Source organism: Nelusetta ayraudi, unplaced genomic scaffold (assembly GCF_046127955.1).
Source record: "Nelusetta ayraudi isolate G7.1 ecotype Tasmania unplaced genomic scaffold, CSIRO-AGI_Nayr_v1 ptg000007l, whole genome shotgun sequence".
NCBI classification, from domain to species: domain Eukaryota; kingdom Metazoa; phylum Chordata; class Actinopteri; order Tetraodontiformes; family Monacanthidae; genus Nelusetta; species Nelusetta ayraudi.
This window is the reverse complement of record NW_027466057.1, coordinates 3,924,596-3,952,085: the sequence shown is the minus strand read 5'-3', so window position 1 is coordinate 3,952,085 and position 27,490 is coordinate 3,924,596. Positions and strand designations below refer to the sequence as shown.

The following is a 27,490-nucleotide window of genomic DNA, read 5'->3' as shown; positions in this document are numbered from 1 at the left end:
GTGTGTGTGTGTGTGTGTGTGTCATCATATTAAAACCTCTAATTTTAGTCATTGTACGCTCTCTCTCAAAATAAATAACATATTTTGCTGGGGAAAAAAATGTCTTGCTGAGGTGAATGTTAAGCTTGCCTAATTAGAATCCACAACAGATTAATATTTCATGTAACCTTTTCAGGCAATTTGATTGGGAAAACAGATTTGAATAAGTGATGAGGAAAACATTGCAATCAGCTACTGGTGTCTTTTGCCAGCAAGTCAAGATGCCTGGACCTCAAACCAGGGGTCTATTCCAATCGGAGCAAGTCAGTTTGTTTGTTTGTTTGTTGTTCAGATCTTGGCTCATCTGTGCGCTGTTGAAATATGGGTCTGCCTCTCTAAAAATAAAAATAAAAAGTTTTCTTAAAAAAAGTTATCTCCCGTTTATTCATTGATAAAGAAGTAATTCCAATTCCCAATTTTCAAATAAATTATTTTTTGATGTTGAAACTATGGGGGCTTATAGGCTGGGCACTAATAATGTGGATATGAATGCATTGAATACTTGAATTATTCAAGGTAATCTGTCTCACACACACACACACACACACACACACACACACACACACACACACACACACACACACACACACACACACACACACAGTTCTTGCCAACTTGTTGCAGAGATGCGCTCCTCGTCGACTCTGCCTCCCAAAGTCCCTCCCGATAATTCTGACCCCCTCTCACAACTTGCCGCTGCACCGCGTTCCCTAGAGGAGTTCGACGCCCACGCCCCCTCCTCCGTGTGTGCTGCGCGCTCACGGCCGCCGGTGCCTATTTTTACGCGCAGCGCGACGATGAGCGCCTGGACGTGTCTCTGCGCTCTGCTGGCCGCACTCTTCCACTTTGCGCTCCCGGCCGCGGCGTCCACGTTCGCGCTGACTCTGCTCCACACCAACGACAACCATGCGCGGCTCGAGGAGACCAGCGTGGACTCCGGAAAGTGTCCCAGCAGCGGTCCGTGCTTCGCCGGGGTCGCCAGGAGGTACACTAAAGTGTCGGAGATACGCAAAAAGGAGAGGAACGTCTTGTTCCTGGACGCCGGGGACCAGTTTCAGGGAACCGTGTGGTTTAACTACTACAAAGGAGCAGAAGCGGCGTACTTCATGAACAAACTTGGATATGATGCCATGGTATCTATCTATCTATCTATCTATGTATATATCCATCTATGTGTACAATAATTCATTTATTAATTACAAAACTGTAATATGATGAAACTTCTGAGAAACAGTGCCACCGTCTCTTATCCCCAGGCTTTGGGGAACCATGAGTTTGATAACGGGGTGGAGGGTCTCATCAAGCCCTTCCTTCAGAAAGTCAACTGCACTGTGCTGAGTGCCAACATCATTCCCGACCAGACTCTGACCGCCAACTTGAGTGGCTACTACCGTCCCTATGCCAGCTTTACTGTGGGCTCGGAGAAGGTGGCGGTGGTGGGCTACACCTCAGCAGAGACGCCTTTTCTCTCCATGCCAGGTATGAAGACACAGCCGCCTTTTCCCGGCCCGGAATTCAATCCGCCACAACTGTTACTACATGAATGTTTTTTTTCCCCAGCTCTTTTCCCAAAGCCGCACTCACTCGTGCTCCATCATTATCACGAGAGCGTACCCCTGACCACGTTACATAATCCTTCCTGGGGTTTTTTTTTTTTTTTTTCTGTTCCCCAAGGACCGCACTTGAAGTTCACAGATGAAGTGGAGGCACTCCAGGTTCAGGTGGACAAGCTGCAGACGCTGGGCTTCAACAAGATCATCGCCCTGGGACACTCTGGCTTCGACGTGGATCAGGACATCGCCAAGCGTGTGAGAGGGGTGGACGTGGTGATCGGAGGACACACCAACACGTTCCTTTACACCGGTACTTTGCTGCCGATCGTATTCAGCAGCTCTGAATACCAGCCAGAGGCGCGGTGCCGTGCTAGAAACCCACACTTTGTCTCCGCAGGGACGCCGCCGTCCACCGAGGTGGCAGCAGGCCCTTACCCATTTATGGTGAGGTCCGACGACGGGAGAGACGTCCCGGTGGTCCAGGCATTCGCCTTTGGAAAATACCTCGGACGCTTGGAAGTGACCTTCGACGAAGCCGGCAATGTGGTGGAAGCTAAAGGAAACCCCATCCTCATGGACAGCAGCATACCTGAGGGTACAGCAAGACGAGCCGACACAGGCTCATTTAGGTTTTATATTTTATAAAGGGCTGAAAGGTTAAAAATACACATTTATCCGAGGGAGCAATTCTTGACTGATTGTTTGGCAGCTGTGTGGATTTCTGTTGGTCATTTTCCATGAAAGAAAACAGTGCACCGAGATAACTTTAGTTTAGTTTAGTTTCAAGTCTCATCTAGTTTAAATTCCAACTCTGTGTGCAACTCTGGTTCTGGTACCAAGGTTTTCCCTCTCTCACTCTCTCTCTGTCCTCCCGTCCAGATCCAGATGTTCTCGCTGACATCCGGAAGTGGAGGAAATCCTTGGTAAAGTACTCATCCCAGTACGTGGGACAGACCCTCGTCTACCTCAACGGCACGTTCGAAGAGTGCCGATTCCGGGAGTGTAACCTGGGCAACCTGATCTGCGACGCGATGGTAAGAGTGACTCTCAGCGTTGGGTTGAGAGTCTCATATTATGTACAATTCTCAGATCTTATTCAATACATAACGCTGCCTTGCATAACAAATTATCGAGGAAACTGTTGCTAAAAACAAAAGACTGGGTACTTATTCCTGTGTTTACAGCCCCCTGTTAAAAGCGAGGTTATGTCTAAATATTTAAAAGGGGAGAAAAAGGTGGCGGTGAGGTCAGGAGTGTTGTTACTAACCTTGGAGACGTACCAATGACGTATGGACGCCCTTTGTGACACCAGAAAAAGGCCCATTTCCTGGACTGCGTGTTGAAGCACAGTCTTCCCGAGAAGTAAACAAAGTAAGGTAAATAAATACTGTAAATAAATAGGAAGTAAGTAATAGTAGTAAGCAGTAAATACGCTGGTAAATTTAGCCAAATACAGGAGCACTAATTGATTTATTCACCCTCAGAGTGTGTAAACAGCCGCGGATGCACACTGTTAACTTTAACTGCTGGGCGGAATTCATGAAACGTCAAAGCTGCAGGAGTTTCAGGGGCGCGGGCGACCGGAGGGACGCGCGGCAGGCTGGGCAATAAACAGACAGTACCAAACATGGGCGAGCAGGACATTCCTGGGACGCGGTCAAGTGCGACCGCCGTTTAACGTGTTTGTCACCGTTGCACCGGCAGATTCATCACAATGTCAAGTACTCGAGTGAGCGCCAGTGGAATCACGTGGCCTTGTGCATGCTCAACAGCGGCGCCATTCGCTCGCCGATAGACGAGCGCTACAAAAATGGTAACATTCCTGTTTTGTTCCCCCCCGCCACCCCCCACGCAGTTACACACACTCCTCCCCACGCAGTTACACACACTCCTCCCCACGCAGTTACACACACTCCTCCCCACCAAAGCCACCCTGCACTGAAATTAGAAGTTTGTTTCCCCTCAACTCACAGGTTCTATAACGATGGAGGAGATCCTCACTGTCTTACCGTTTGGAGGGACCTTTGACCTTGTCAAGATAAAAGGCTCAACAATGAAGATGGCATTTGAGCACGCCGTTCACAGATACGGAAGCATGTCTGGGGAATTTCTTCAAGTTTCAGGTTTAACATCCTGTTTTTTCTTCCTCCAACACTCTTGGCCCACAATATAGTCTTCCTTCAGACTTGGGATCTAAAAGATTTTGATGTGGACAAATATAGTCATACTTTTAAGGCTAGCTGGCTCCTGTGAAAAATAATCATAATCAGCATTAATCATTTCAGTAAGTAAACTGAAAGTTAGTGCGGAAGTGAGAGTTAAAATACAGTTTTTGTTTCAATTTCAAATTTTTCTTCCCTGTTCTCAGATCAATTAACATGAATTTTCACTTCCTCTGACAAGGTACAGGGGATAAAATCTCACAGTTCAGTCCTGACTCTGCAAAACTATTTCAACATAAAGACAAAAAAACTCATAAACACATTTAATTTGTTGAGGTCAGCTTCACACCGAAAGGTCCGTTTCCTGCGCTGATGCATAGTTGTCCAACTTCTTACTTGGTCTGGTTTGCGTTTACGAGGGCGAAACTCAAACGATCTAAGAAACTGTAAAGAGAAGTCATGTGACCGCAAATGTTGTTCAGGCGGTTCGACACCAAATCCCTGGCTTAAGCAATCGTGCAGCACTGTCTGCTTGTTTTATTTAATGTTGGTGCAGTTCTTGATTGCACATCAGCAGATGCTAACAGAATAGCTCAGATTCAGAACTTTTCGCTTCACAGTTTGTATTGCTGCAAAAACTCTCGACGGGGCTCAACAATCACTGACAGGAGTCATTTTTCTACAGGCATCAGGGTGAAGTACGACCTCTCCAAACCTCAGGACCAACGCGTGGTGTCCCTGTCCATGCTCTGCACCGACTGCCGACTGCCAAAGTATGAGCCCCTGGACCCGGAGAAGATCTACACCGTCGTCATGCCTTCATACATTGTGGACGGGGGCGATGGCTTCAACATGATTAAGAACGGGCTGCTGAGGCACAACACAGGTAGGAAGTACAGCTTAGAGGAAATGGCTGTGGCAAACCACTAGCTTAAAATAAAATGTCCCATTTTGTCCATGTAGTAGTAGTAGCAGCAGCAGTACTGGTCAATTTTGGACACTTGTTCCGTTACAAATGTGTTACAATACAGCTGAAAAGACAAAAAGTGAAGACAGAAAGAATTTCTGATGTTCCTCCAAGAATGGCTGGCCAGAGGAAATGACATAAAAGCGAGAGTGCAGTCCCGCCAACCCACCACATTCTCTGCTTCCTCAATCTAGTGCTTAAGTTTTTTTCTTTAAACAACAGATTTATATTTCCCAGAATGCCTTTCTGACTCTATGGCTACTGTGGCCAAATGCAGGAAGATTTTTTTTCTCTTAATACATATTTTCGATTGATGACGAGCACTGTGTTGTCCTGGTGCGACACTAGTCCAAAATTTGCTGTCTTTGACTCAATAATACCTCTGCAAAAATACTAATAGTTTAAAGGTTTAGCTAACGCTAGCTCCTCAAGTGACATCAACGTTACCAGGTGTTAACAGTTCACTGTCAAATGAATCTAGCTTGTTCAGCTCCTGCCCAACTTGACCTGGTCACCCTTGGAACATGGAACAACTCTTTGTTTTCCTCTTTCCAATTCTTATTTGTGGTTACAGTAGGAAGTTTCAGGTTGTAAACCTTCAAATGGAAACAGAATCTATTATTAATGAGAGCTTCAAATATCCAAGGTAATCAAAACTACTTTTATAGAACAATTTTAACTTAAATAGTACAAACCTAAATCTGTTGCTTTAAAATGACAGAAATTGTTTAGCAGCATGAAACAAGACTCAAAACAGGATTAATACTGCTCTTAACACAATCAGCTCGATTTCTATCATTTCATCTGAATAGTTAAACTTGTAACACAAACCATAAACATTTTCAATTAAAATATCGGTGAGTGTGGGCAGTTGATGTTCATACCAGTGGCCTGTTTGTGGCTTGACCGAGCCGAACGGCGTCCTCCTCTGCTGCCTGCTGCAGTCATACTGAGCTGCTGAGCTGCAGCGTGATCCTGTTGATGAACTGCAGCCAGGTGCTGTCACTCAAGTCATTAACTGCAGGGAGTAAGGGTGCTCTCTCTAGCGTTGCGATGCATTCAGCCTTCAGGGGGCAACATTTCTTTGAACTGGCAGACGTGTTTGAGTTTTTGCTTCGGTTTTGGACCTGACATTCACGGACAGCTTTGGCGCTGCTTTTTCTTCACCGGTCTTGCAGTTTTGCATGTTAAATGTGTAATAAAGGGCAGGTGAATTCAGGAGCCATTTAGCCCAAACACGTGACAAGAAGCAACAGCTGAGGAAACACAGCAGGGTGGCCAAAGTGAAAGAAAGTTTCAAGGGTTTCCCATTTGGCAGGGATAGACTTTCACCACCCACTCTCTGTGACCAAGGGTAAAAACCTGGAATTGAAACTGGGTTTTAAGGAACTTAAACGTTGTTGGGTGGCACCTGTGTGTGTAAACTTCTGTGTTGAGCGAGGGTGAGGGAGGAACCTGGCAAAATATAGACCATTCTTCTGCTTCATTTTTCAATCTTACCAGGTAGACCTGGCAAAGACAGCCAGCACGGCTCACATAAGTTAAAGCTATCAGCGCAGAATGAAGCAAGAGGCACAGTTTGAGCTTTCTCTTTTTGAACCATTGCTACAGATGTGTTAAATTGGGTCATCGGCTCATTGGGTGTGGATCCACATTAACGTTGAAAATGCCGAAACAGGGCATCCGCTCTAGTGGATTTCAACATTGTGCAGACTTTTCAGCGGCATTTCAGCAACATCAAGGTCATGTCATCAGTGTTAGATGTGACTTCTGTTCTCAGACCACCAATGTCCAAACAGTTTGCACAGACGCCAGATCCGTCATCACTGGAAAAGCTGAAAAAACAGAAAAATCTGCTCTCTTTGCCTCATGTCTGATCTTGCGGCGTTTTGCTGCACGGAGATGTTTTTTTTCTGGTTTAGATCTTTCTAAGGGGGTAAAAAAAAAAAAAGACCTTTCACCACATCAGAAACAGCGGAGGGGAAAGTCGATATCAGAAACATAACAAGACCAGGATGTATCATCAATGACAGGATGTTGCTGTTAAGAGGAGTGCAACATTCGTAAGAGTGCAGCATTTTTCATGTCGGATCTAATCGCGATTCACATGTGGCCGGCTGAGACCGTTCCCATTTGGCTTCCATGCAAAAAAAACAAGACTCATTAAAGCGAAAGGGCGTCGATCCCTTTGTATGTCTTTCACCGCTGATGACACCGCTGCCAGTTGATAATCGGTTGGCTCCGTCTATACATTCTGAGGTGGGTTTCCGCTTTGTCGTCCTCCAGGAAAGAAAGACGCACACATGGCCGCGGTTTTCCCTGATTCTAAACAATGTTTGTTTACTCTATGCATTCTCCGGCAAGGTATGCAAACTCAGCGGGCCATGGGTGATTTATCAGAGACAGATGCCTCCTAGTTTGGTTCTGCAGCTGCCCAGGGAGAGCTCAGGGCGTTGGAAGGGACGGTAGCAGCAGGCGGAGGCGCGCCATCATTTGCGATGAAATGCCTGGAGAATGACAACTAGCCTTTCTGTTTCCCTTCTCTCAGGCGACATGGACATTTCCGTTTTCTCCAAATACGTCTCGGACATGAAGCGCGTGTACCCGGCGGTGGAGGGACGGATCACGTTCAGCAGCTCGTCAGCCATCACGGCGTCCAGCCTGGGCTTCCTACTGCTGGCTTTATTTCTGTCGGCGGGCCTCTGGAACCTGCCATGAACTACAGCGTCCTCGGGGACGTGGTTGAAGTTGACTTTCAGTCTCCGTTGGACAGCAGCTTTTTTTTTTTTTCCTTTTCCTTTGGTTTGCAAGGCGTGGAAGAACTGAGGTCATGGTTGGAAACGTGGGCTCAGTGTATGTTTTCCCACATGTTATTATAACTTTTTTCGAAGTTGTCTTTTCCATCCAAGTGTAACATTGAAACACATCAGGGTTTTTGTTTCTTACAGTTGATTTGATTTTCATACAATGTGAGGGGCAGGACAGCATGGCTCTCCCTTAAAAAAAAAAAAAAAAAAACACAGAAAGTGCGCACAGTTAAGAGCCAAGTGTTTTTTTGTTGTTGTCGTTCATTCATAACACTTTTGACTTTAAAACAATAATACACTTACATCACATTGAACTTTTTTTATTAATAAAATAAAATGAGAAAAACAACCATAGAGCGTTATCTCGTCTCACTCTGGCCAGAATCCACATCCATTGGCACACAAGTTACAAGTAGCCGTATCAGCCAATCCCGTGGCACCGCGGATGCAATATGACGTTACAATATCACTATCTGTGAATTAAAAGCATATCAAATGACATGTTGGCCTTGGCAGGTTTAAAAGGGTTCCAGCCTGCGTGTCTGGACGGGGACAGTAGAAGGCAGCGAGGGCCCAGAGTGTGTGTGTGTGTGAGTGTGTGTGTGTGTGTGTTGGGGGGATCCACTAACACCACAAAGAACAGGTTTTAACAGGTCCATCCAAGTAGGTGAAACCAGTAAAATGAGTAAAAGGCACTGGCATATTGTCCAGTGCTGTGCATTCCAAGACAATGATGTTACATCCAAGGAGCCATCACAGTCTCCTTCTGCACCTGCTGAAAAAAAGTTAAAAAAAAATATATATCTAATTATATTTTCTATAACACACATACTACAACTCGGTTTGTCTGAAAAAAAAATTCTAAAAGTAGCAACTATTTCCATCTTGACGCATAAACATTTCTAAAAAACAACTGGATTCAAAGCACAAAATGCATCTTCTCTTAAGTGGAACTACAATGTGGAGGAGTTGAAATGCATGACATATTTTTGATAGCGAGGTCAGCAACCGTCGTACCTTGTTAAGCTCGGGGAAAAGTTCAAGTATGGCGATGTCCAGCAGCACGTAAGTGAGCTTGAAATTGAAACAGCAAAAACAACACAAAAAATGTCTTTATTTTAACACACAGGTACGAAGGCAGAGGGATGGTGCCAAACAAAGGGCTAATAAGTAAGTTTACGCATTCCCTTGGCAATGGAATGATTTTTAAAGGTTTCTTAATAACGAGTGCTTTTTGTCGCAAAGAAGGTAAAAAGAAATAAATAAATAAATAAAAAAAAAGTGGTCAAGCCAACAAGTTAGAGGAAAAGGGAGGCACTCTGCTGTCTAATTACAGGTTTCAGGTTCCAGGTAAAGAGGAAGAAAAAAAAAAAGGCCCTAATAATAGTCTGGGCGAGTGGCAACAAGCACATGTTGAATAGCACCGGTCCAAGAATGGACACTTGGGGAACCCCACACAAAGTTCTGGGCCATCTGTTGGTACTCGGAGAAACACTACTACAATCATCAACGAGAGCGCTGAAGTGGGTCAGTGATTGACATCATCGGTCACATGTTAAGTCTCACAAAACATGAAAGTAAAATTCATTAACAAAGACTGAATGCCGAAGTCAATTAATATGAAGTCACAACCCGATTGGCTGAAGAGTTTGTGAGTGTGTTTGTGAGTGTGTGTACCTGTTTATTGAGAACCGGCTGCTGCAGTCCGTCAAAGAGGAGACGCACTCCTTCATATTTGGCGTCCTCGCCGATACATTTGCCCACAAAATCTGAACACAAACGGCAAATTTAAGCCTGCAGTTGACGTTGAGCGTTCATACGCGTCACGCATTTGTCTTTCGAATGAAAGGAATCGTTGGAGGCGTCAAGAAGGAAAAAAACTACACTGATAGGAGAAAATCAGCGAATACCTGGGATGTAGCTCATCATCTCCTCAAACGTTTTCTTGGCTCTCCTCTGCCTGTCGTGAGACGAGCGGGACGGGCTGCTCTCGCAGAAAACCGCATCTGTGTGAGGGACAAACATGATGCAGAGTCTTCATCTACTAGACCAGGGGTGGGCAAAGTTTTGGACTGGTGGGGCCACAATGGGTTCTGAAATTTGTTTTGGTGACCCACCGGATAGAAGGAAAAAATATATCATGGGATATGTAGCAAACGTGCTTTAATGTCAATTGAAAATGAACAAAAGCATAACAACAGAATCAGTGTCTTCAAAGCCCTGCAGTATTTAGATCTTCATTGAAATTACTCTTAAAAGACTGAAGAAAATGATGAAATACAGTTACTACTTACTTACTATTAATATTATGTCTTCAAGTTTGGCGGACCGGATTAAAAAGCTTAACAGGCCGCATATGGGCCCCGGGCCACAGTTGGCCCATGCCTGTTCTGGGAATTGGGAGGAAGACGGACCGGCGCTGCCTTTGTTTCCAGCTTACCTCTCAACAGAGTGATGAGCGACACCAGCCGGTGCTCCTGCACCACCTGGTTGAGCTTGTACTGCAGGTAGTAGTCAGTGTAGGCTTCCAGCGTGTTCTTGAACAGGATCCTGCCGGTCATCAACAGGTGGTGCAGCCAGTCCGGGACGTGGAAGACGACTCGACCTCAAGAGGAAGATGAAATTAAATGCAGGGCACCAGAGAGACACAGAGACAGAAATGACTGTCCGTCGGTGTGGCTGCTGGGGGCGGCGACTCGTTCGGCTTACCAACATACATCAGGTAGTCGTAGACACCTTCCACCGTGATCATCTCCAGGAAGTAGTTCTGGTTGTGTCTCTTCTCGGCCACGTCGGAGCGGTTGGCGTTGTTTTTGAAGAGGTCGTTGAAGAGCTGGGAAAGGAAAGGAGTCACTTGGGTGTCGTGAGCCTGGATGAACCCAGGACTCACTGCTAGGTTAACGTGTACCAACTGGCCTGGAAGAACCTGCAGGTCCATTCAGGGGGAACTTCCCATTGGTCCGACCTCCCAGTAGGATTAGGGGAGGTCGGAACAATGTGCAGTTTGTCGGACTAATGGGAGGTTGGACCAATGCCATGCTCCCCATTCAGGACTTGCTGCCAAGTTTGTAGCCACTTCAAACCAACGTTCTGGTCAGAGCCTTTTTTGTTTGTGTTGTTGCTGTTGCGGATCATTTAACTGTCAATCAATTCAAAGGGGCAAAATGTATTGTTTTTTCTATGGTAGTCGAAGCAAAAGAAACCTTGGTTTCAGAATGAGACAAAGACCAAACCTGGAAAACAACTCAAAAGGTTTTAATCTAAAGGGCGTAGAGACTAAATGTCTCAGTCAAAGATTCCATCTCCCCAAGCACATGAGTAACCCAGAATGTCCTTGGTCAGCAATGGCAACAGTAGCAAACTTTAAACCTGGGCTGGACTCCCACTTTTCTGTTTAATCTTTCTCTTAACAGAAGGAGATAAAAAAAAAAAAAAACCCTGCAGTGTAAATAAATGCTACAATGAATTCAAACATCAAGGGAGGGGAGACCTTGCCCTCAGAAAAAAATCTTTCCGGGTTTATATGGTTGTGGGGGTGGGGGAGGGGCACATATTGAGCGTAACAGAGGGACCAAGCTCGCACGGCAACCGGATTGCTGTTTTTTCCCCCAAGATTTCCACTCACTCATCCTTCTCCCTATCTATCTTAACATTGCGGCAATCGTCTTCTGTTTATTTGCGACAAGCACTTTGAAGAATCCAGAAGCGGACGGAAATGGTAGAATGGAAGTGAGCGCAAGCCCAGCTGCTGCTAATGGGATTAGCACGGCAGCTACAGCTTTTGCAGAGCGGGATGACATTTTCACGCTAAAAAGAGGGGGGAAAAAACAACGTAGCGTAGGATTTCTTTTGGTGAACAACATTGTTTCTCCTTAAGACACAGTGAAAAAATTTGATTGTAGCGATGGTGCTTTGGTGGATAGCTAATGCTAACAAGAAGCCGAGAGCTGTTGCAAATATGGCTGATCCAAATGCATTTCCAAGAAATATTAGACCTTTTGTCTTATAATTATAGAGTAGTCGATGTTTTCAAATCATTCTAGTGTATCTCTATTGATTTATAATCTATTCTTATCTCCCCACATACTTTACTTCCTGATACTGCACTCTACGCAACACACTACATTGTGTTGTTCTTTCTGTGCAATGGCATCAGCAATACAGATTAAAAGGATAACAGGCCAACCTTTTTATCGTTTTCTGACGTGGGGCTCAGGATGGTGAGCTCCGGGCGGCTCGGTTTGGGTTTGGGAGATTCGCAGGAGTTGAAGAAGGACTGGATGAACGGCTCCAGGTGCTGCCCTTTCTGACAGAGAAAGCACAAGATTGGAGAAATACCTACATCTGGTGAAAACAGCATGACTCATTTAAATACAGGGTTGGGGATACGACAAAACTTTTTGCTGTGCGATGACGGAAAATGTCGAGGTGACAAGCTGAGGAACCCGTCGGAAAAACCACACGTGCACGCAAAACAAACAAGCAGCAGTGCATTTCTCACCTCCTTTATCAGCTTGCTGGGAACCGACTTGATGATCTTACCTGCAAAACATAAATATTTCATCTCAGCTGATGTATGGCTCTGTCACTTTCTTTCGCCTCTGTCTGCATCATCAACATTCTTCCACTCAAAAGCCCAAGGTCGGTTTGGGCCAACATTTCCACAGCATGAACGACGAGTCCTGGCGCTCACACGCAATCTATCACTCAATTTTCTGTCGCAGGCTCTCGCTGTACCTAGGTTCACGTCGGGCAGCATCTTGTCCAGGAACTGAGACTCCACGCTGTGAGGGGAGAGGAAGTCGGCCAGGAGTTGGCTGTTGCTCAGCTCCGGGTGCTGCAGGAGTTTCTGCGAGGGGAAAAACATGGAGACGCAGTCGGCAGTGTTAGCTGGCTGCTGTGCTGCTGTGCAAACGTTTCAGGGTACTGTGCTTCCAGATACCTATTTCTCCTCCCAAGGCTCCAATGCAGCAGCATTGCATTAGTCATCCCAGTAAAAAAACAAAAAAAACTCAGATCCAACTAAAAACATTTGGTTTCAGCTTAGCAAAGAAACAAATGACGTAAATTCAGCTTAATTCAAATCAGCCGTGTGACCAGAAACATTTAAGTTTCCATCTTAAACACCGATTTCACAGCTTTGTTTTTTATCCTCAATCTATACAGAGCAACTTCGCACAATAAACATTCCATAAAACACCACAGCTATTCCCAAAAACAGTCTGTTTGCAGACTAAAACTGATACTTTGTTGGTGCATCTGCATGGTTGAAAGGATACAAAAACCAACACCAACACCACACTCAGAACATTGCCAGTGACCTGGATGAGCTATCAGCAATGTATCAAACCAATTGTGAAATCACAAAGAGCTGAAACCCAGTATTTCCCAACGCCTACTGGACAATGGAGCCACAGAGGAAAAGGACAGGAGGTTCAGTAAAGGCTGGAGACACATACATCTGCCAAGCACTGTGAGGACATCCAGATCTTTCAGTTTGTCTCTGCTGCTGAACACAACACGTAAAAAAATATATATATATTATCACACATTTTGCAATTTAAGGGGCCTTTAAGGATAGAGGCGACCATTTAAAGAAAAGAAATGCCGGCGCTGTGTCTGATTCTTGAGTAGCAGCAGCAGCAGCAGCAGCAGCAGCAGCAGCAGCAGCAGCAGCAGCAGCAGCAGCAGCAGCAGCTCGACTGCAGCCACAGGAAACACTGAAAATTTTCTTTTCATTTGGAACAATTGCTTCATGTTCTTGTCATCGGTGAGGCTGTTCAAGGGCCTGACACACTCAATACATTTTTTCCACAATAAAAATAGTTCTATTTCTGAAACAGTCATCCAAGGACAAATGCTTCCCTGCTCAGCCAAACCTTGTAGAGTGCTGTGCATCGATGCTTGTCATTTTTTTTTAAATATCTTAAAAAAAACGTTTTCTTATTGAATTAGCCTGCATGGTTATAGTGGGTCTTTTTTGTCACCTTCCTTACACTTTTCTGTGCATTTACATAATCAGCTCTCACCTCAGGGGCGTGCAAATGTTACAGATGAAAGGCCTGTATCAGATCCATCTGTGACAAACCAGTGTGACATTTTTAACCAGCGCTGAATAACTGGTTCTTCTCATGCAGCTACCTGAAGGTACTCCTGGAACTCCTCCCGCTTCGACGTGAGGAACTCGTAATTCTTGGGGCCGATGATTCTCTTTGAAGGCAACTGCGCATCGGGGAACGAGCCTACAGGGAATGGAAGAGTTGAAGTCTCGGTGATCGTCACATCCCGAAGGATTAGTGATGTTAACAAGTCATCGATTAATTGTGGATTAAGAATTTAATCAATTAAATTGAATTAGTCGCAATTAATTGAATTTTTTTTTGCACCGTTTTTTTTTTTTTTTTTTTTTTTTGTTAAATGGCATGGTGTACACCTGTATACCTAAAAAAAAAAAAAACAAGTTGAAATGTGACTCATTAGAAGTCAACTTAAAGTCAGAGGATACATGTTTAGGGTGTTTGTTATTAAATTGTCACATTGGACCCTCAACATTATTGAAGAGTTAAATAATGTGTTCCTTACACACTTTTCATTGTGAAATTTAGGTTCTCATGAAAAATCGCCACTTTTCAATTAATCATTAATCGATCAACAAGGTCAATCAACTAACGATTAATGAATTAATCTATAATTTGCATCCCTACGAAGGATACAAAATTTGTTCTCCGCATTTGACCCATCATCCCCCGAGTGAGCGGTGGGATCATTGAACCCACAACTCAGAGCGGACACTCTACCACTTGACCGTTTCCGCCCACCCTGGAATTTGGGGTGACTTGGAGGACGGCCTCTCGTACGTGAGGCAGAGCAGAGAGCGCAAGCATGCGGAAACGTTACCGTGGAACTCTGTGAGCTTTGACTCAAGGACGTAGAACTCCAGATATCTTCTGTACACGGACCAGTGCTCGGTCTCATGGCCCACTGTAAACAAACACAAAGATTGATAACAGGTCCACTCTGGGGCTTTTGCGTCACGGGTAAGTACAACAAGACTGGGAGGATCCACCGGGTGACTGAGAGGTGAGTCTCGTCACGTTATATAACGGATGGAAAGTCATTGAGTCACCATCCAAAATAGAAAATGCAGGAAGAAGACCATCAGCAGTCATCACGCTTTCGTTGTTTTCCAAGTTTGTTTGTTTTTATATACGAAGAGTCTTGGTGACTATGTCAGCAGCACTCGGAAACGTTGATTTTCTTGTAAATGTGACATGAAGCGGTTCAAGCCAACCAACCATGTTGAGCTCCTGAGAAACAAACAAATATTTCTCAGAAATTCATCCCAGAATGTCTTACAAATCTATCTAAATCTATCTAAATATTTTACTGAAGATTTCAACTTTGTTTAAGAATACTAAATAACAACCACTGCATTGTCTTTGAAGTGGATTTTTTTTATTTATTTTTTTTTTGCAGACCTATGAAAAAAATCGCACAAAGTCACACCAGAGCCGAGCAAACATGATGTAACTAATGTAGCTCCACCATCGATGCTTTGTAGACGGCGTCTAGTGGCAAATCTCAACTCAGGCTTCAATTTCTACTTCATTACTCACCCGCTGAGGAATGATAATTGTCTCTGGCACGTGGACAGCTGAATTACAGCGGCTCCAACAATGCCATTTACTTTATCAAATAACGGGGGGAAAAAAATAAACATCTCACTATGTGTCCCCATGGTGCCGAGTCTGGGTTGGGATCCGACAGGACATTCTGAGTCATTCTACAAGAACTGAGTACATCCTATTAACCCGGGTATCAATGATGCGCTCGGCTTTAATAGGGCCAAAAACATTTCATTTGGAGGCGTTGGAGAGGAAAGTGTGGGTTAACGGAGCGGAGCAGCCAGTCGTAGGCTTAGCAGGAAGCGCTCGGTCGGCTCAAATCTAAAGACGTGAGTGAAGGCCGTCTTTCACCCTCAGGAAGTCATCGTCAACCCGGCAAAACCGAAGAGTTTATATTCGATCACAGCGGTACTGATCTCATTCACGGCTTCCGATTAGTTCTCAAACTTTAAAAAGGTTCATTTCAATTCCGCCTCGGCGCTCTCGACATGGAAAGGGTGACCCGGCGCGGAGGTTGTTGGGCCAGACTACTTCCTGGTTAGGTCAGCCCCACTGGCTTTGTGAAGATTGGATTTCGCAAGACAAATAATGAGATTTATTAGAGCTGACTGGTGAGATGTTTCCGCCTCTTTCCAAAATGCTCATTATGAAACAGCTTTGCAGACTTTTTTCATTTCTTTCATATTGTTCCTTTTAGACTGTTGGGAGTGTGCTGGTGTGCATCACTACAGGAATTTCCTTTCTCACACAATTCAGACAAAGAGGGTTTGGTTTGCGTGCGTGTAGACATAATCACTACCAGTCAAAAGTTTGGACACACACAATTTAAAGTCTTTTTTTTTCATTTTCATGACTATTGACGTTGCAGTTTCTCACTGAAGGCATCAAAGCTACGTATGAACACGCATGGAATTATGTAGGAAACAATAAAAAGTAAAATAATAATTTTCCTTGTTGCACAATTACATATATCTTGCTCATATATTCCAGGTCTTCAGTTTCTACCTGCAGTGTAGAAAGTTGGAGGTGTGTCCAAACTTTTGACTGGTAGCGTATATACAATATGTCTATATTTATACAGATTTTAAGACTGTATTATTGTAGATGTACTTTCTTCAGAAACTCCATAAACACAGTTTCCCACCAAGTTCCAATGCCAAACTCTTCCTCCAGCTGGCGCCTCACCTGCTTTGCGGTCGTTCCTCTCCACGTCGATGCAGAAGACGGGGATCCGCTCCCTCTTCATGTCGTCGTCGTAGAAGTCGATGTACGGGATGGTGATGTTCCAGGCGGAGAGGTTCCGGGGGGTGCTGGGCGTGGACGCCGCCTCCACGGGGGAGTCGTCCTCCAGCACCATCATGGCCTCCTCCACCTGGGACGCAGGGAAGTAGGAAGCAAGTGTTGACTGCGCAGACACAGGGCTCGATGGATGCCACATTTCACATACACTGAATTTATAAACTTTGTGCAATCCTTTTTTTCTGAGCACAAACCGGTCATGCTGTACCAACAAGAAAGGCAAAAACCCAAACACATGATTCTAAAACCTGGCACGCATGCTGTGGTTTGCTGCTGTCTAAACAACCTGGTGAGTCTAGCTGGAGAACATGACCATCATGCTGGCTGCTGCTGCTGGCTGCTGCTGCTGGCTGCTGCTGCTGCTGGCTGGCTGGCTGAGAGAGACTTTGGTTTCCATTACTCACTGATGCCATCAAGTGGTGCAGGAAACGCATAGCAGCATAATAATCTGTGGAGATGCTCAGCTAACTGGTTGAGGCGACAATATGTGGCGCTTCAACTTTAAAATTAATTTTGCATTAGTTGATTTCACACAAGAAGATGAGAAGCACCAAGGCCTTGAACCCCCCCCCCACAAGCTGTCTGACTGCTGAAGGCCTTGGAACACTTTCTAACGACACCGAGGCTGATTACCGTATGGGATCTGTACTGTACGACTTGTGTTTAAAAGACTGGCTGTTAGTTTTCACAGCGGATCGCTCTCACCATGTCGTCCTCGCCCTCCACCACGCCGTAGGATGGCAGCATGGCTCCCTCCATGGTGGTGCTCTTGAACACCCCTTTGATCTTGCTGCCAATGCGGCTGATCCCGAAGGACTCGCCCCTCTTCGACGTGCTCCTGCAGGGGGTGGGGGGCGGCCCGGTTTGGCAAAGTGTTATTAGAGAAAACAGGCAAACGGTGCAGATGCGCAAGGTTTCCGCATAAAATAAAAAAAAAACAACAAAAAAGAGGGCATGCAGCTTGAGAGGAGGGACAAAGGAGGAGGGGTCTCAAACGGGGACAAGGAAGGAGTAGGGTGAAGGAGAGCGCACAGCAGCTGGCAAATCAGGGACGGACGGACGATGTGGCGAAAAGAAGCAAAGCGGCCAAACTGTCACTGAGAAGCCGTCTCACATCTCGCATTTGTTTAAAGAGCAGACAGCAGACAGCAAACACGGCACACGGCGGTGGGGATTCACACTTTGAGGGTTACACGAGATCATGTCATCTGTGCAGCTGTTCCATCGAGTGACATGATGGCGACGAAAACAGGCGGCACTGTAGCCTGAACGTTGAAAAAAAATTGAATACAAACAGAGAGGAGGAGGAGGAGGAGGAGACAAGACGTGATAACAGGACGGGATCCCATGCAACAGTCTCGCCATGCAAGGCGTCTGGCTGGGAGTCACCCTGGTGGCCACCCGTGGCGGTGAACCTCGACTTACTTGGGCGACGGGTGGCGGGAGGACAGTGAGCCGTATGGGAGGGTGGTGAACGTGGACTGGGCATGGAGCGAGTGAAGAGATGCAGGTGACGAGCTGCCAGAGGCGGCCAACAGTGAGGAGGGGGACTCCGGGCTCCAGTCCCAGCAACTACACAAGCCCCGTTCCACCCAACAACCCCCAGCAGGGTCAAGAGCAGGGAGAAGGCAGGCCGCGGGTCAGGCAGTATGGGAGAGAGGACGCACAGTCACAGACACAGTGCGATGGTGGGGTGACCGAGATGGAGCGGACGGTGCAGAGTGGAAGTGGACGGTTGGTCGGTCGGGGGAGGCGGACGCAGCTGGAGGGGGTCGAGGCTCGCTATTGGCCGAGGTTTAGAGCTGTAACGTAAACTTCTCCTACTAGTAAAACCTAAAACTCTGTCTATTCTCGGTGAAGCATCCTAACAAGAAAAACCTCCACAATGTCCATAAAAATGCATATTTAGCCCTCTGTTTGCAACCTCCTGCTAAAACTTAGCTTGAGCATTTCTGTGTACTTGACTTTCCCTGTGAGGAGAAGGATGGACTATTCTGATTTCTGGAGAATCCAGACTACAGTCTAGAGCAGGCAATGGCAAACTACAGCCCGGGGGCCATATGCGGCCCGTTAAATTGTTTAATCCAGCCAACCGAACTTGAATTATATTAATAGTTAGTAAGTCGTAAAATAGCTGTAATCATCAATTGTTTAATTTCATTTCATTTTCATTTTGTCATTTCAATAGAGAGCTAAATTCCGTGGGGCTTCAAAGACACTGATTTTGATGCAACTTTGCTTTGGTTCGATTTTCAGTTGACATTAAAGTACGTTTTGTACATATCCCATGATATATTTTTTCCTCCTATGAGTTGGGTCACCAAAACACTCCATCCATCTACTGCTGCTCTGGCCCCTCTTTTAAATTTTAGAACCCATCGTGGCCCCACCAGTCAAAGGTTTGCCCACGACTAGTCTAGAGTCACACGTGAATGCTGGAAATCGACGGTAAAATGAATTTAGCATCATATGGCGCCTATTACAAAATAATCCCCAACATGCTCTCTACATTTTTTAAGAAACAAAAAAAAAATCATATCAGAATTTTTTTTAAAAAATGGGAAAAAGGCAGCTATAAATAAAGTTCAACACTTTCAAGACAGGGATGCGGTGTGTTTAGCGGCAAGCCATTTAATTAGCTTGATTAAAAACCTGATTCATGACGACTCATTCGATGATTAACACAATTAGCTGATTAAAGACTTTTCCTCTATCTGCTCTCATTAGCATTTAGAACACGGGAGCTGCGCTAATTGCCGTTCTATGGGGTGAAATTAGATTAGCGAAGAAATTAATCAATGTGATTAGCTCATTAGATAAACTGAACTTCTAATGGCGATGGTCCCAGAGCGAAACGTGGAGTTTCAACTATGTTTTGCTCCTTTTTTTTTTCTTCTTTTTTTTTCTCAAAATGCTGCACATGTTCCTCGCTAGAGCCATCAGCAACAAATGACGTCTGTGTCTCGCGTGCAGCAGCACTGCTCAGCCAGCCACTGGTTCAGGTCAGAGCACCGATGCCTTATACTCACCGGATGTCATCCAAACTGAGGCTATTTCTGGAACAATATGCACAAGGAGTTAGTGGCAGGGCCGCCGCGGCCACATGCGCACCACAACCCGCGAGCGAACAGTCAGCTTGTGCACGCGCAGGTCACTAGTTGTTACCGGTTTCATGTTTTTTTAGGAGTTTTTAGGGTTTTTTTCTGCTGCTTTTAGCAATGCTAACAATTAGAGGTTGCACTGGGACTTCTGGCTTTGGTGGTATTTGGTGGTAGATTTGGTAAAGTTGCAGAGGGAAAAACAAAAATACACTTGACACAAAAGGTTTGAGATATTCAACATTCAAGTGGAATGTCTGGAAAACGTAAAAGGTTTCTGCCAGAGTGATATCGTTTCATAGATGTAGGGTCATCTCAAACAATGTGTGTCAAACTGTACAGCACCATGAGGAGGACTGTATTATTACAAGCTGCTATTGAACCAGAACATTTGGTGGTGGATTCCTGTGGTTGATTATTTTCCTTGATATTCTGTTAACAGCTCGACATGTGCATTCCAAAATTGAGTTAGGGTCAAATTAAGTTCACCTCAAAAGTATAAAGTGCGTATTCTGAAATGTGACTATTGTATGTGATTGCACACATTAAAAGAAAACAATTTATCAAATCTAGAGATGCAAAAAAAACAGAATCAAATAAAACTGCGAACCACTAGCGAGGCAAAGTGAGTTCACTTTCTCTCTGCTGCAAATTTGAAGGGAGCTGCCGCTTCTTTTAAATATAGCCTTGAACTTTTAACTGACTCCGTGCAAACACGAAGATGTTCAGACTGTAAAAGCGTGTGTGTGAAAAAACCTACCTGCTCATCCGTGAGTTCCTGGCAGGCGACTCAGCTCCTCTCAGAAGCTGACGGAAGTACTGACAGAGCACAAAAAAACTGTTCAAACATTTTAATTAACATGCGCGTGCACATACACACACACCCACACAGGATAAAATCAGTCAATGGCTGCATCAAATCAGACCTTTAGATGATGACACCTATCTATCTATACATCAATCTATTGATCAATCTATCTGATATTGACCAGTGGACAAGTAAAGGGAAGAAAATAACTCAAAAGAACCAAAGAAATTTCTAGAAAAAAACAACAACACATGAATATTTAGTCTGTGTGTGTTTTTATTGCAGCTGGACTGACAGAAGGTGTGACTCATAAAAGCAGGAGGAGCCTTCTTTGGACACAAGGTCGCTCACCTCATCGCTGTGACAGAACATGGGGGTGAAAACGTTCTCCAGCAGGGACAGGACGTGCTCGTAGGCTTCAAACAAACACCGCATGGTCTGCAGCTTCACCACCTCCGTGTACTGGCCCTCTGCAACTGAGAGGTCAGGGCAGGTCAGCTGGGTTGAGGTTGCTTTCATCATCATGGTATATAGCTTTCCAGCACCTTCACCGTATCCCAATGCACTTTACAATGGCCTCTCATTCCCCCATTCACTCACACACTCATACACCAATGGGAACAATTCAGGGTTCAGTGTCTTGCCCAAGGACACTTCAAACATGTGGACAGTTGGAGCTGGGATTTGAACCACCAACCCCCCGATCATCAATTCACAACACACTCTACCAACTGAGCCACAGCGGCGCTAAAAATTAATAAACCTTCTATTGCAGTTTAAAAACTGGGTTAGTGCATACACCCTGCATTCTATAGTTTGGCCAGCAGGGACCGCCAAAAATAGGCTGTGATAATAATAATAATAATAATAATAATAATAATAATAATAATAATAATAATAGGCTTTATTGTCTAACTTGGTCCATTTTTGAGTAAAAATAGCCATACAGTTGTGCACATGGCTATAGTTCAGTACTGAGTGTGGTCAGCTTACTGAGCAGAGTTGGGGCACGCACTGTACACACACGTGCGCACATTCCAATCACTGCTCACCTCCAGTAAAAACCACATACTCAAATATGTTTATCTTCCGAGTTTCAGAATGAACCGGTAACTCAAAGTGCTACTGACCGTGAAACCATCTCTCAGCTACACAGTGGGTTCATAAATCAACGAGTGATCGTCATCGTACTCCGTCCATCATACAGTCAGTGGTTTGAACGGACAACTTCAGGATTTTCCAAAAAAAAAAAAAAATACATTACATACTGTTGCGTATTTCCTCCACAATAAACGGGTCAAAGCGAATCTTGTCCACGCTCTCGTCCAAGCAGTAGGTCTGGTAGATCTTCCTCAGCTCCTCGTGAAGCATCTTCTTCTGGGAGTCCGACAGCTCCGGGCACAGAATCCTGTCGTTGAACTCCTCTGCGGGGTCGAGAGTCAGACAGGAGACAGGAGGTTACAAGATCAGCTGGAGAAACCTGGAGTCGCAGCGCATAATGCCATGCAAGTCTATGGGGTCAAAAGTCAACTTTGTCCTAGAGACATGGGGCCACTTGCAGGTTCATCGGGATCCCTCAAGACACAGCCACGTCAAATTTGGGGCTTCTAGCCCATGAGGAACCCCAAAACCCTAACCTTAATTCCAGCAGTAACCCTAACCCTAACCTTAATTCCAGCCTTATCGCTAACCCTAAGGCCATGCAAGTCTATGGGGTCAAAAGTCAACTTTGTCCTAGAGACATGGGGCCACTTGCAGGTTCATCAGGATCCCTCAAGACGCAGCCACGTCAAATTTGGGGCTTCTAGCCCCAATTTTGGGAGGGGGGTATGAAAGATTTTCTTCCTCCAAGGTGGAGCGTGACAGAGAAAGTTTGAGAACCACTGGCATAACCTGAGTGCATTGTCAGTTATCCTCAAAGTCTTTCCTGAGGTCAAATCATTTCATTGTTGACTGATTTTTTTTTTTTGCAAGTACATACATACATACCGACTGCGAGGCAAAACTGGAGCACATGCACGGCCCCTTCTTGCTTCAGAAAGTTCATGTAACGAAAGAGAAGGTCCTGCTGTTCTCTGATTTCCTTCAGCTCCAGCTTTAGCACCTGTCAAAGGACAAAGACAATAAGAGCGGGAAAAACACACAAGGTTTAGCGAAAACGAAGTATAAAAAACTGAAACTTCTGAAACTAGATTTAGTCTGCAGATGATTATGACAGATTATTATTTCATATTTATTAATAATATTCATAATTTGTTTATTATTAGTAGTATTCAGTATTCAGGGTGTCTTGCACTTGAGAGAACCTCTCCTGGATGAGCAGGAAGTCTCACCGAGGAATGTCTGTTGCGCGTGTCAGAGTACTTCTGCAGGAAGGGAACCAAAGCCGAGGTGGGCTCCGTCGCTTCTTCTGGCTAGAAGAAGACCACACACATGTATCCTGTTGTTCACCAATTCAAATACAAAACTTTGCACACCCATACATTGCTTATGTGAACTTACAGGAGAGTTGTCGATGAAGATCAGCAGTAAATGATTGACAGTGTCCTGAAATAAGCAAACACAGCAGCAGCAGCAGCAGCAGCAGCAGCAGCAGCCAGTTAGTCAGTGGGTCAGTCTGGGAAATCAGCTACAGCAGATCTTTGTTTTACATCCCCAAACCACACGGTGCTGTCGCACACGATAAATCCTAAAACAGCCATCAGTCCAATTTTTAACATCATGAAGGGTCAATTTTCAGAACAGTGTGTCTTAACACACTTTCTGGCACATGGAACAGCAAAAGAAGTAAAGGATGGACATTTTTCTATCCCCAGGGAGCTCGCCGACACATAATACTGATAGAAATCAGTGGAGGATGAGTCAGTTGGCAAAATATGGATTTTTTTGCAGCAACTTTTGCATCAAAGTGACACCAAACCAGGGTCTTGATGAAGTACTCAGACATTTAATCTTATGAATTTGCACATATATAGTTTTGTTTACTTGCATGTTTAGTGTTTAGTTTTTTAATCAGCACTTCTATTTAAAAAATATATATATTCTTTTTTATCAATGTATTAAGTGAGGGAGTTTTTCGACACAAACAGCCCTTCCTAACTGTGTCTCCACTCACAGGGTCAGCCAAGTAGTCCATTGAAGGTAGGAAGACAGAACCAGCCAAGACTTCTCTGATCAGCAGAGTAAGAGATCTGAGAGGAGCGAGGAGACAAAGCAGCAGGAAATTGGAAAACGAAAGGAAGTGGTGAGTAGATCCTTGATCTGCTCACGTACAGGGGGAAACCCCACTGCCGCGGCGTTGTGTGATGGACTCTTGTTGGCCTCCGCCGTGACTGTCCTACCTGCAGTCCGTCGCCTTCGGGGGCAGGATGTACGGGAAGAGCATCTCGGTCAGCTTGCGGAAGTAGAGGAGCTCATCTCGGCGGCTGCGGAGAGCCACATGCAGGTCAGGGCCGTACTCCTCCAGGGCGGCTTGCTGAAGATACTCGGCGCTCTTCACTGCAGGGGAGAACAACCAATCAGAGGGTTCCTGTTCCCGCTTCGCAGTGAATAAAATCACCGGGTGAGAGCCATCACCTTTCTGTCTGGCTTTGCTGATGATTTCAATGTGCTTCATGGAGACTTTGAGGAGCTTCTGTGTGATGAGAGACGCCACGTCCACCTGAGACAACAGAAATAGGTTTTTAAAATTATTATTGACCCAGGTTTGCACTCCAGCTTGGCCAGATTCTTCTTCACCTTCTGAGTCCGGCGGACCAACACGGCGGCGAAGAAGCGCAAAGTCACCCTCAGCTCGTCCACGAAGGCCTCGTCATCTGTGACGTCTCTGAACAACAAAAAACTCGGAATGTTTTTCCTGTCGCTATGCACAACACATCGTACTGGCTACTTTAATGTGAATGCGTGTGATGAAGACGTAGTTACCTGTACCAGGGGTACACAAAGTTCTCCAGGACCAGCTCAAGAATCTGCCAGGAAGGGGAGGAAGCTATTCAGTCTAAAGATGCCATTTCAAATTTTGTGGTCTCAGTCATTGATGCGTTACCTCTGACAGCGAGGCGTCCACCTTGGAGGGAATTTTTAGGTCAAGCCACGGCTGATAGTTTTCCAGCAGTAAAGCTGGTCTGCACAGACGGAGAAAAAAAAAGTGAAGGGGTCACATCACAAAGAAAAGCGAAATGAGGTTTTCTGACCACTAGATGGCAGTTATACACATTTTTGAAGGCAGACAGTCACTTAGTGCAGTGCAACTAGAAGAATATCGATTAAAATTTACAGTATGTCACAAGTCTGTCTTCGTCTTCACAGACAATGTCTTCCAACTTATCCAAAATATTTTCTGAAATAAAAACACAGCATAATAAAAACTGTGCAACAATAACTAGAAACTAGTGGCCATGCTCACTGGCAGTCGATGGCGACAGCCCGCCAACAGGCACTGACAGTGCGCGACATCTTGACTCAGTTTCTCACCTGTGCCTTTTGCATTTGATTTTCCCGCAGACGGCACAGCTGTGGCCCAGTGGAAAGAGCTCCTGCTGGTATGACTGAAAGAGAAAGTTACACAGACAGATTTCTCTACAAGCAAGCCTGAGGAGTGCTTAGTCGGTGTAGACTAGGGATGCAAATTATCGATTTTTTCATTAATCGTTAGTTGTTTGACCTTCTCAATCGATTAATGATTCATTGATAAGCTGCATTTTTTCCTAATCACCTAAATTTCACAATGAAAATGTGTAAGGAAAACATTATTTGACTCTCAAGTAATGTTGAGGGTCCAATGCGACCCATTTTTACATTAGAGAACAGTAATGATGACAATAATGATTAACTGTTAACATCCCTGGTGTAGGCTGTCCTATACTTTCAAATAAAGTGAAAAGAGACGTCTATCAACTAAAATAGTGCATTTGTTTTGAGTAGCATTCAAGATTCCACGTCAAAATAATAAATATAAAACCAAACAAACAAAAACACCAGCGTGATTTAATGACCTACAATGCGAAACAAAATGTATTTTGGGTTGCACGTTGGTTTTTAAAAACGTTGACATTGTCTCAGAAGGGAGGAGAAGGGGGAAGGGCTACCTTGGCCTTTGGTTTGATGGAGACAAAGATGTTGGGCAGCAGAGACTCTGGACCCAGAGAGCAGTAGAGAGTGACGACTCCAGCAAGGAAGGACCAAAACACCATGATGATGTGTATATATCTGTGCAAACACAGGAAAACAGGAAAAAGAAGTTACCGAGCTGTAAAAGTCACTATACTGTATTATATTATACTATTATTGTTGATGGAAACTGATATATTTTCCTTCAGCTTGTCACTATAACGTGAAAGTTCCATTATGGTTAATGCCCATCCATAGATCTAACGGTACATGAGTGCAACTGCTGTTCACCTGTTCAGGAGCAGTGTAGACAGCAGCAGCACCAGCAGCAGGAAGCAGAAGACTGGGTACTGTCGGCCCAGCTCCCTCAGCCGGTCCACCTTCATCCTGCGTCTGAATTTCTGCAGAAGAGCCACGATGATCCCCATCTCGACAGCCTTGTGGAGTCCTCAAGGGTCACATGTGCCCTACTGCATATTACTGTAAAACATGTGACATCACACCGCGACTTTCTGGGATGGAAACAATCAAAATGTTGTGGTAGCGGAGGGGGGGAATATGTATTTAAAATATATATAGATATATCACCATCGTATGTAGGTATCAGAGCTTTAATGCGAGTCTGCGGTTGGTGTTGTGGCCCGTTTTTCCGCTCCAGAAGCGTCAGCGACGTCAGTGTGCAGCATTGTTTTTGCTGGATCGGCGTCCTAAAGGCAGAGGCGGATGCAAACGCGAAACAGCTGTCGGATTAGAGAGAATTTTAAATCCCAGCGTCCCGCGCCGTCCAAAAAAAAAAAAAAATAATTAAAAAAAATAATGCATCTGGTTGCGGCGGCTAAAATGTCGCAGGCGCTTCCGGCTGTCACGCACCCCGGCCGTGTCCGCCGCGCTGAGCCGGGTAGGATGAGGTGGAAGTCGGCCGCTACCGCTGCTGCTCCCGCTGGCTGTCGCGTGATGTCACCTCCGCCGCCGAGTTCACAACAACACAGCGGTAGCCACTAGAAGCCAGCCAGCCAGCCAGCCGCAACTACCAGGCCACCGTTGATGCACTACAGTTAGCACAGCATGCTATCGCAAGTCATGAACCATTCACACGGGTGGACTGAGTCTCAGATGGCGGCGACACACAGGCGAGGGCGTGTTTGTCTGATAACGGTCTCATGATTAGCGAGCCTGGTTGTGCGGCGTCTCGCTATTAATCGGGGGCGGAGCTGATTTCTCTCAACCGTGATCTTTACACTTTCTACAAAGCTGTTCCGTTGCTGCACCACGTTTCCAAGCTGGCTGTGGGGCGTTGTTTGGCTGATATTGTTTGGGGACTGATTGATTTACTGACTGATTGCTTTAAAAAAAAAAAAAAAAAAAACTAATCAAGTGCAGAAAATACCCACTACAATCTTCTAAATGGGGTGACCGTGGTGCGTCACCTCGGGGTCAGACTAGTCATTTGAAAACACAAAGGGACAGACATTCAATGACCAACTTCACTTACTTTTGTAATTAGACCGATTTCCGGGTCATCCCAGAATACAGCGAAGCAGAAATGCACCTTAAATCAAAATAAATAATGAAAAACACCGCAACGTCTTAGAGAAACTGGATTTTCTGGTCTTTTTACATTCTCATGCGACAATGTTAAACTGTTGGGATCTTTCAAACAAGGACAAAGAGGGCACTAGGCTGCCTCATGGGTCGCCACTAACCAGGTACCAACAAGGTAAATGACTAAGATCTGTATGTTCCTGGACTTCACAGAGTGAAGACTAAAGATGTCCCCAAGAAATACATTATAAACGTTCTTTACTGCCACAAAAATGTTTAGCAGAGACTTTAGTATAGTTCATAGTGGCTGATTAAATTTTCACCACCAGCCCAATGTACAGGCTTGGTCAACAGACTAACTGGATTAAACTACAGCTTTATCTGACTTTTCGAAGCAAGCCAAAGTGTTATTTAAAAAGAGCATTTCAGCAGTGAAATGCCTACTAATTTGAACATGACTAATCTGCAAATCATTCATAGT

The 27,490-nt window shown here is 45.0% G+C and overlaps 2 protein-coding genes across 6 annotated transcripts; one reads left to right on the top strand and one right to left on the bottom strand.

Moving 5' to 3' along the window:
- Positions 1-646: 646 nt before the first annotated feature.
- Positions 647-7,877, top strand: LOC142883255 (snake venom 5'-nucleotidase-like). The gene is made up of 9 exons (XM_076017986.1): positions 647-1,172; positions 1,296-1,518; positions 1,714-1,902; positions 1,990-2,187; positions 2,472-2,626; positions 3,297-3,405; positions 3,566-3,715; positions 4,440-4,640; positions 7,270-7,877. The coding sequence occupies exons 1-9, from the start codon at positions 666-668 to the stop codon at positions 7,437-7,439; spliced, it is 1,902 nt and encodes a 633-aa protein (XP_075874101.1). The 5' UTR covers positions 647-665; the 3' UTR covers positions 7,440-7,877.
- On the bottom strand, positions 7,758-26,615 carry LOC142883253 (sorting nexin-14-like). Of its 5 annotated transcripts, XM_076017979.1 has the most exons (32): positions 26,338-26,615; positions 26,056-26,174; positions 25,759-25,947; positions 25,446-25,566; positions 24,832-24,905; positions 24,404-24,482; positions 24,283-24,326; positions 24,097-24,184; positions 23,935-24,019; positions 23,700-23,856; positions 23,474-23,549; positions 22,861-22,905; positions 22,692-22,772; positions 22,348-22,462; positions 21,627-21,782; positions 20,710-20,834; positions 20,311-20,369; positions 19,482-19,508; positions 17,878-18,024; positions 17,158-17,290; positions 16,339-16,525; positions 14,426-14,509; positions 13,670-13,770; positions 12,266-12,377; positions 12,030-12,070; positions 11,715-11,834; positions 10,238-10,361; positions 9,969-10,133; positions 9,439-9,534; positions 9,206-9,297; positions 8,546-8,602; positions 7,758-8,303 (listed from the first exon to the last, which is right to left on the bottom strand). In XM_076017979.1, exons 3-32 carry the CDS (start codon positions 25,893-25,895, stop codon positions 8,265-8,267), a joined length of 2,967 nt encoding a protein of 988 aa, XP_075874094.1. In that variant the 5' UTR covers positions 25,896-25,947; positions 26,056-26,174; positions 26,338-26,615; the 3' UTR covers positions 7,758-8,264. The 5 variants fall into 5 exon arrangements, with proteins under 5 accessions (XP_075874094.1, XP_075874095.1, XP_075874097.1 ...); XM_076017980.1 differs by having other exon boundaries at positions 7,758-8,300; positions 26,056-26,615; XM_076017982.1 differs by lacking the exon at positions 19,482-19,508 and having other exon boundaries at positions 26,056-26,615.
- Positions 26,616-27,490: the final 875 nt, after the last annotated feature.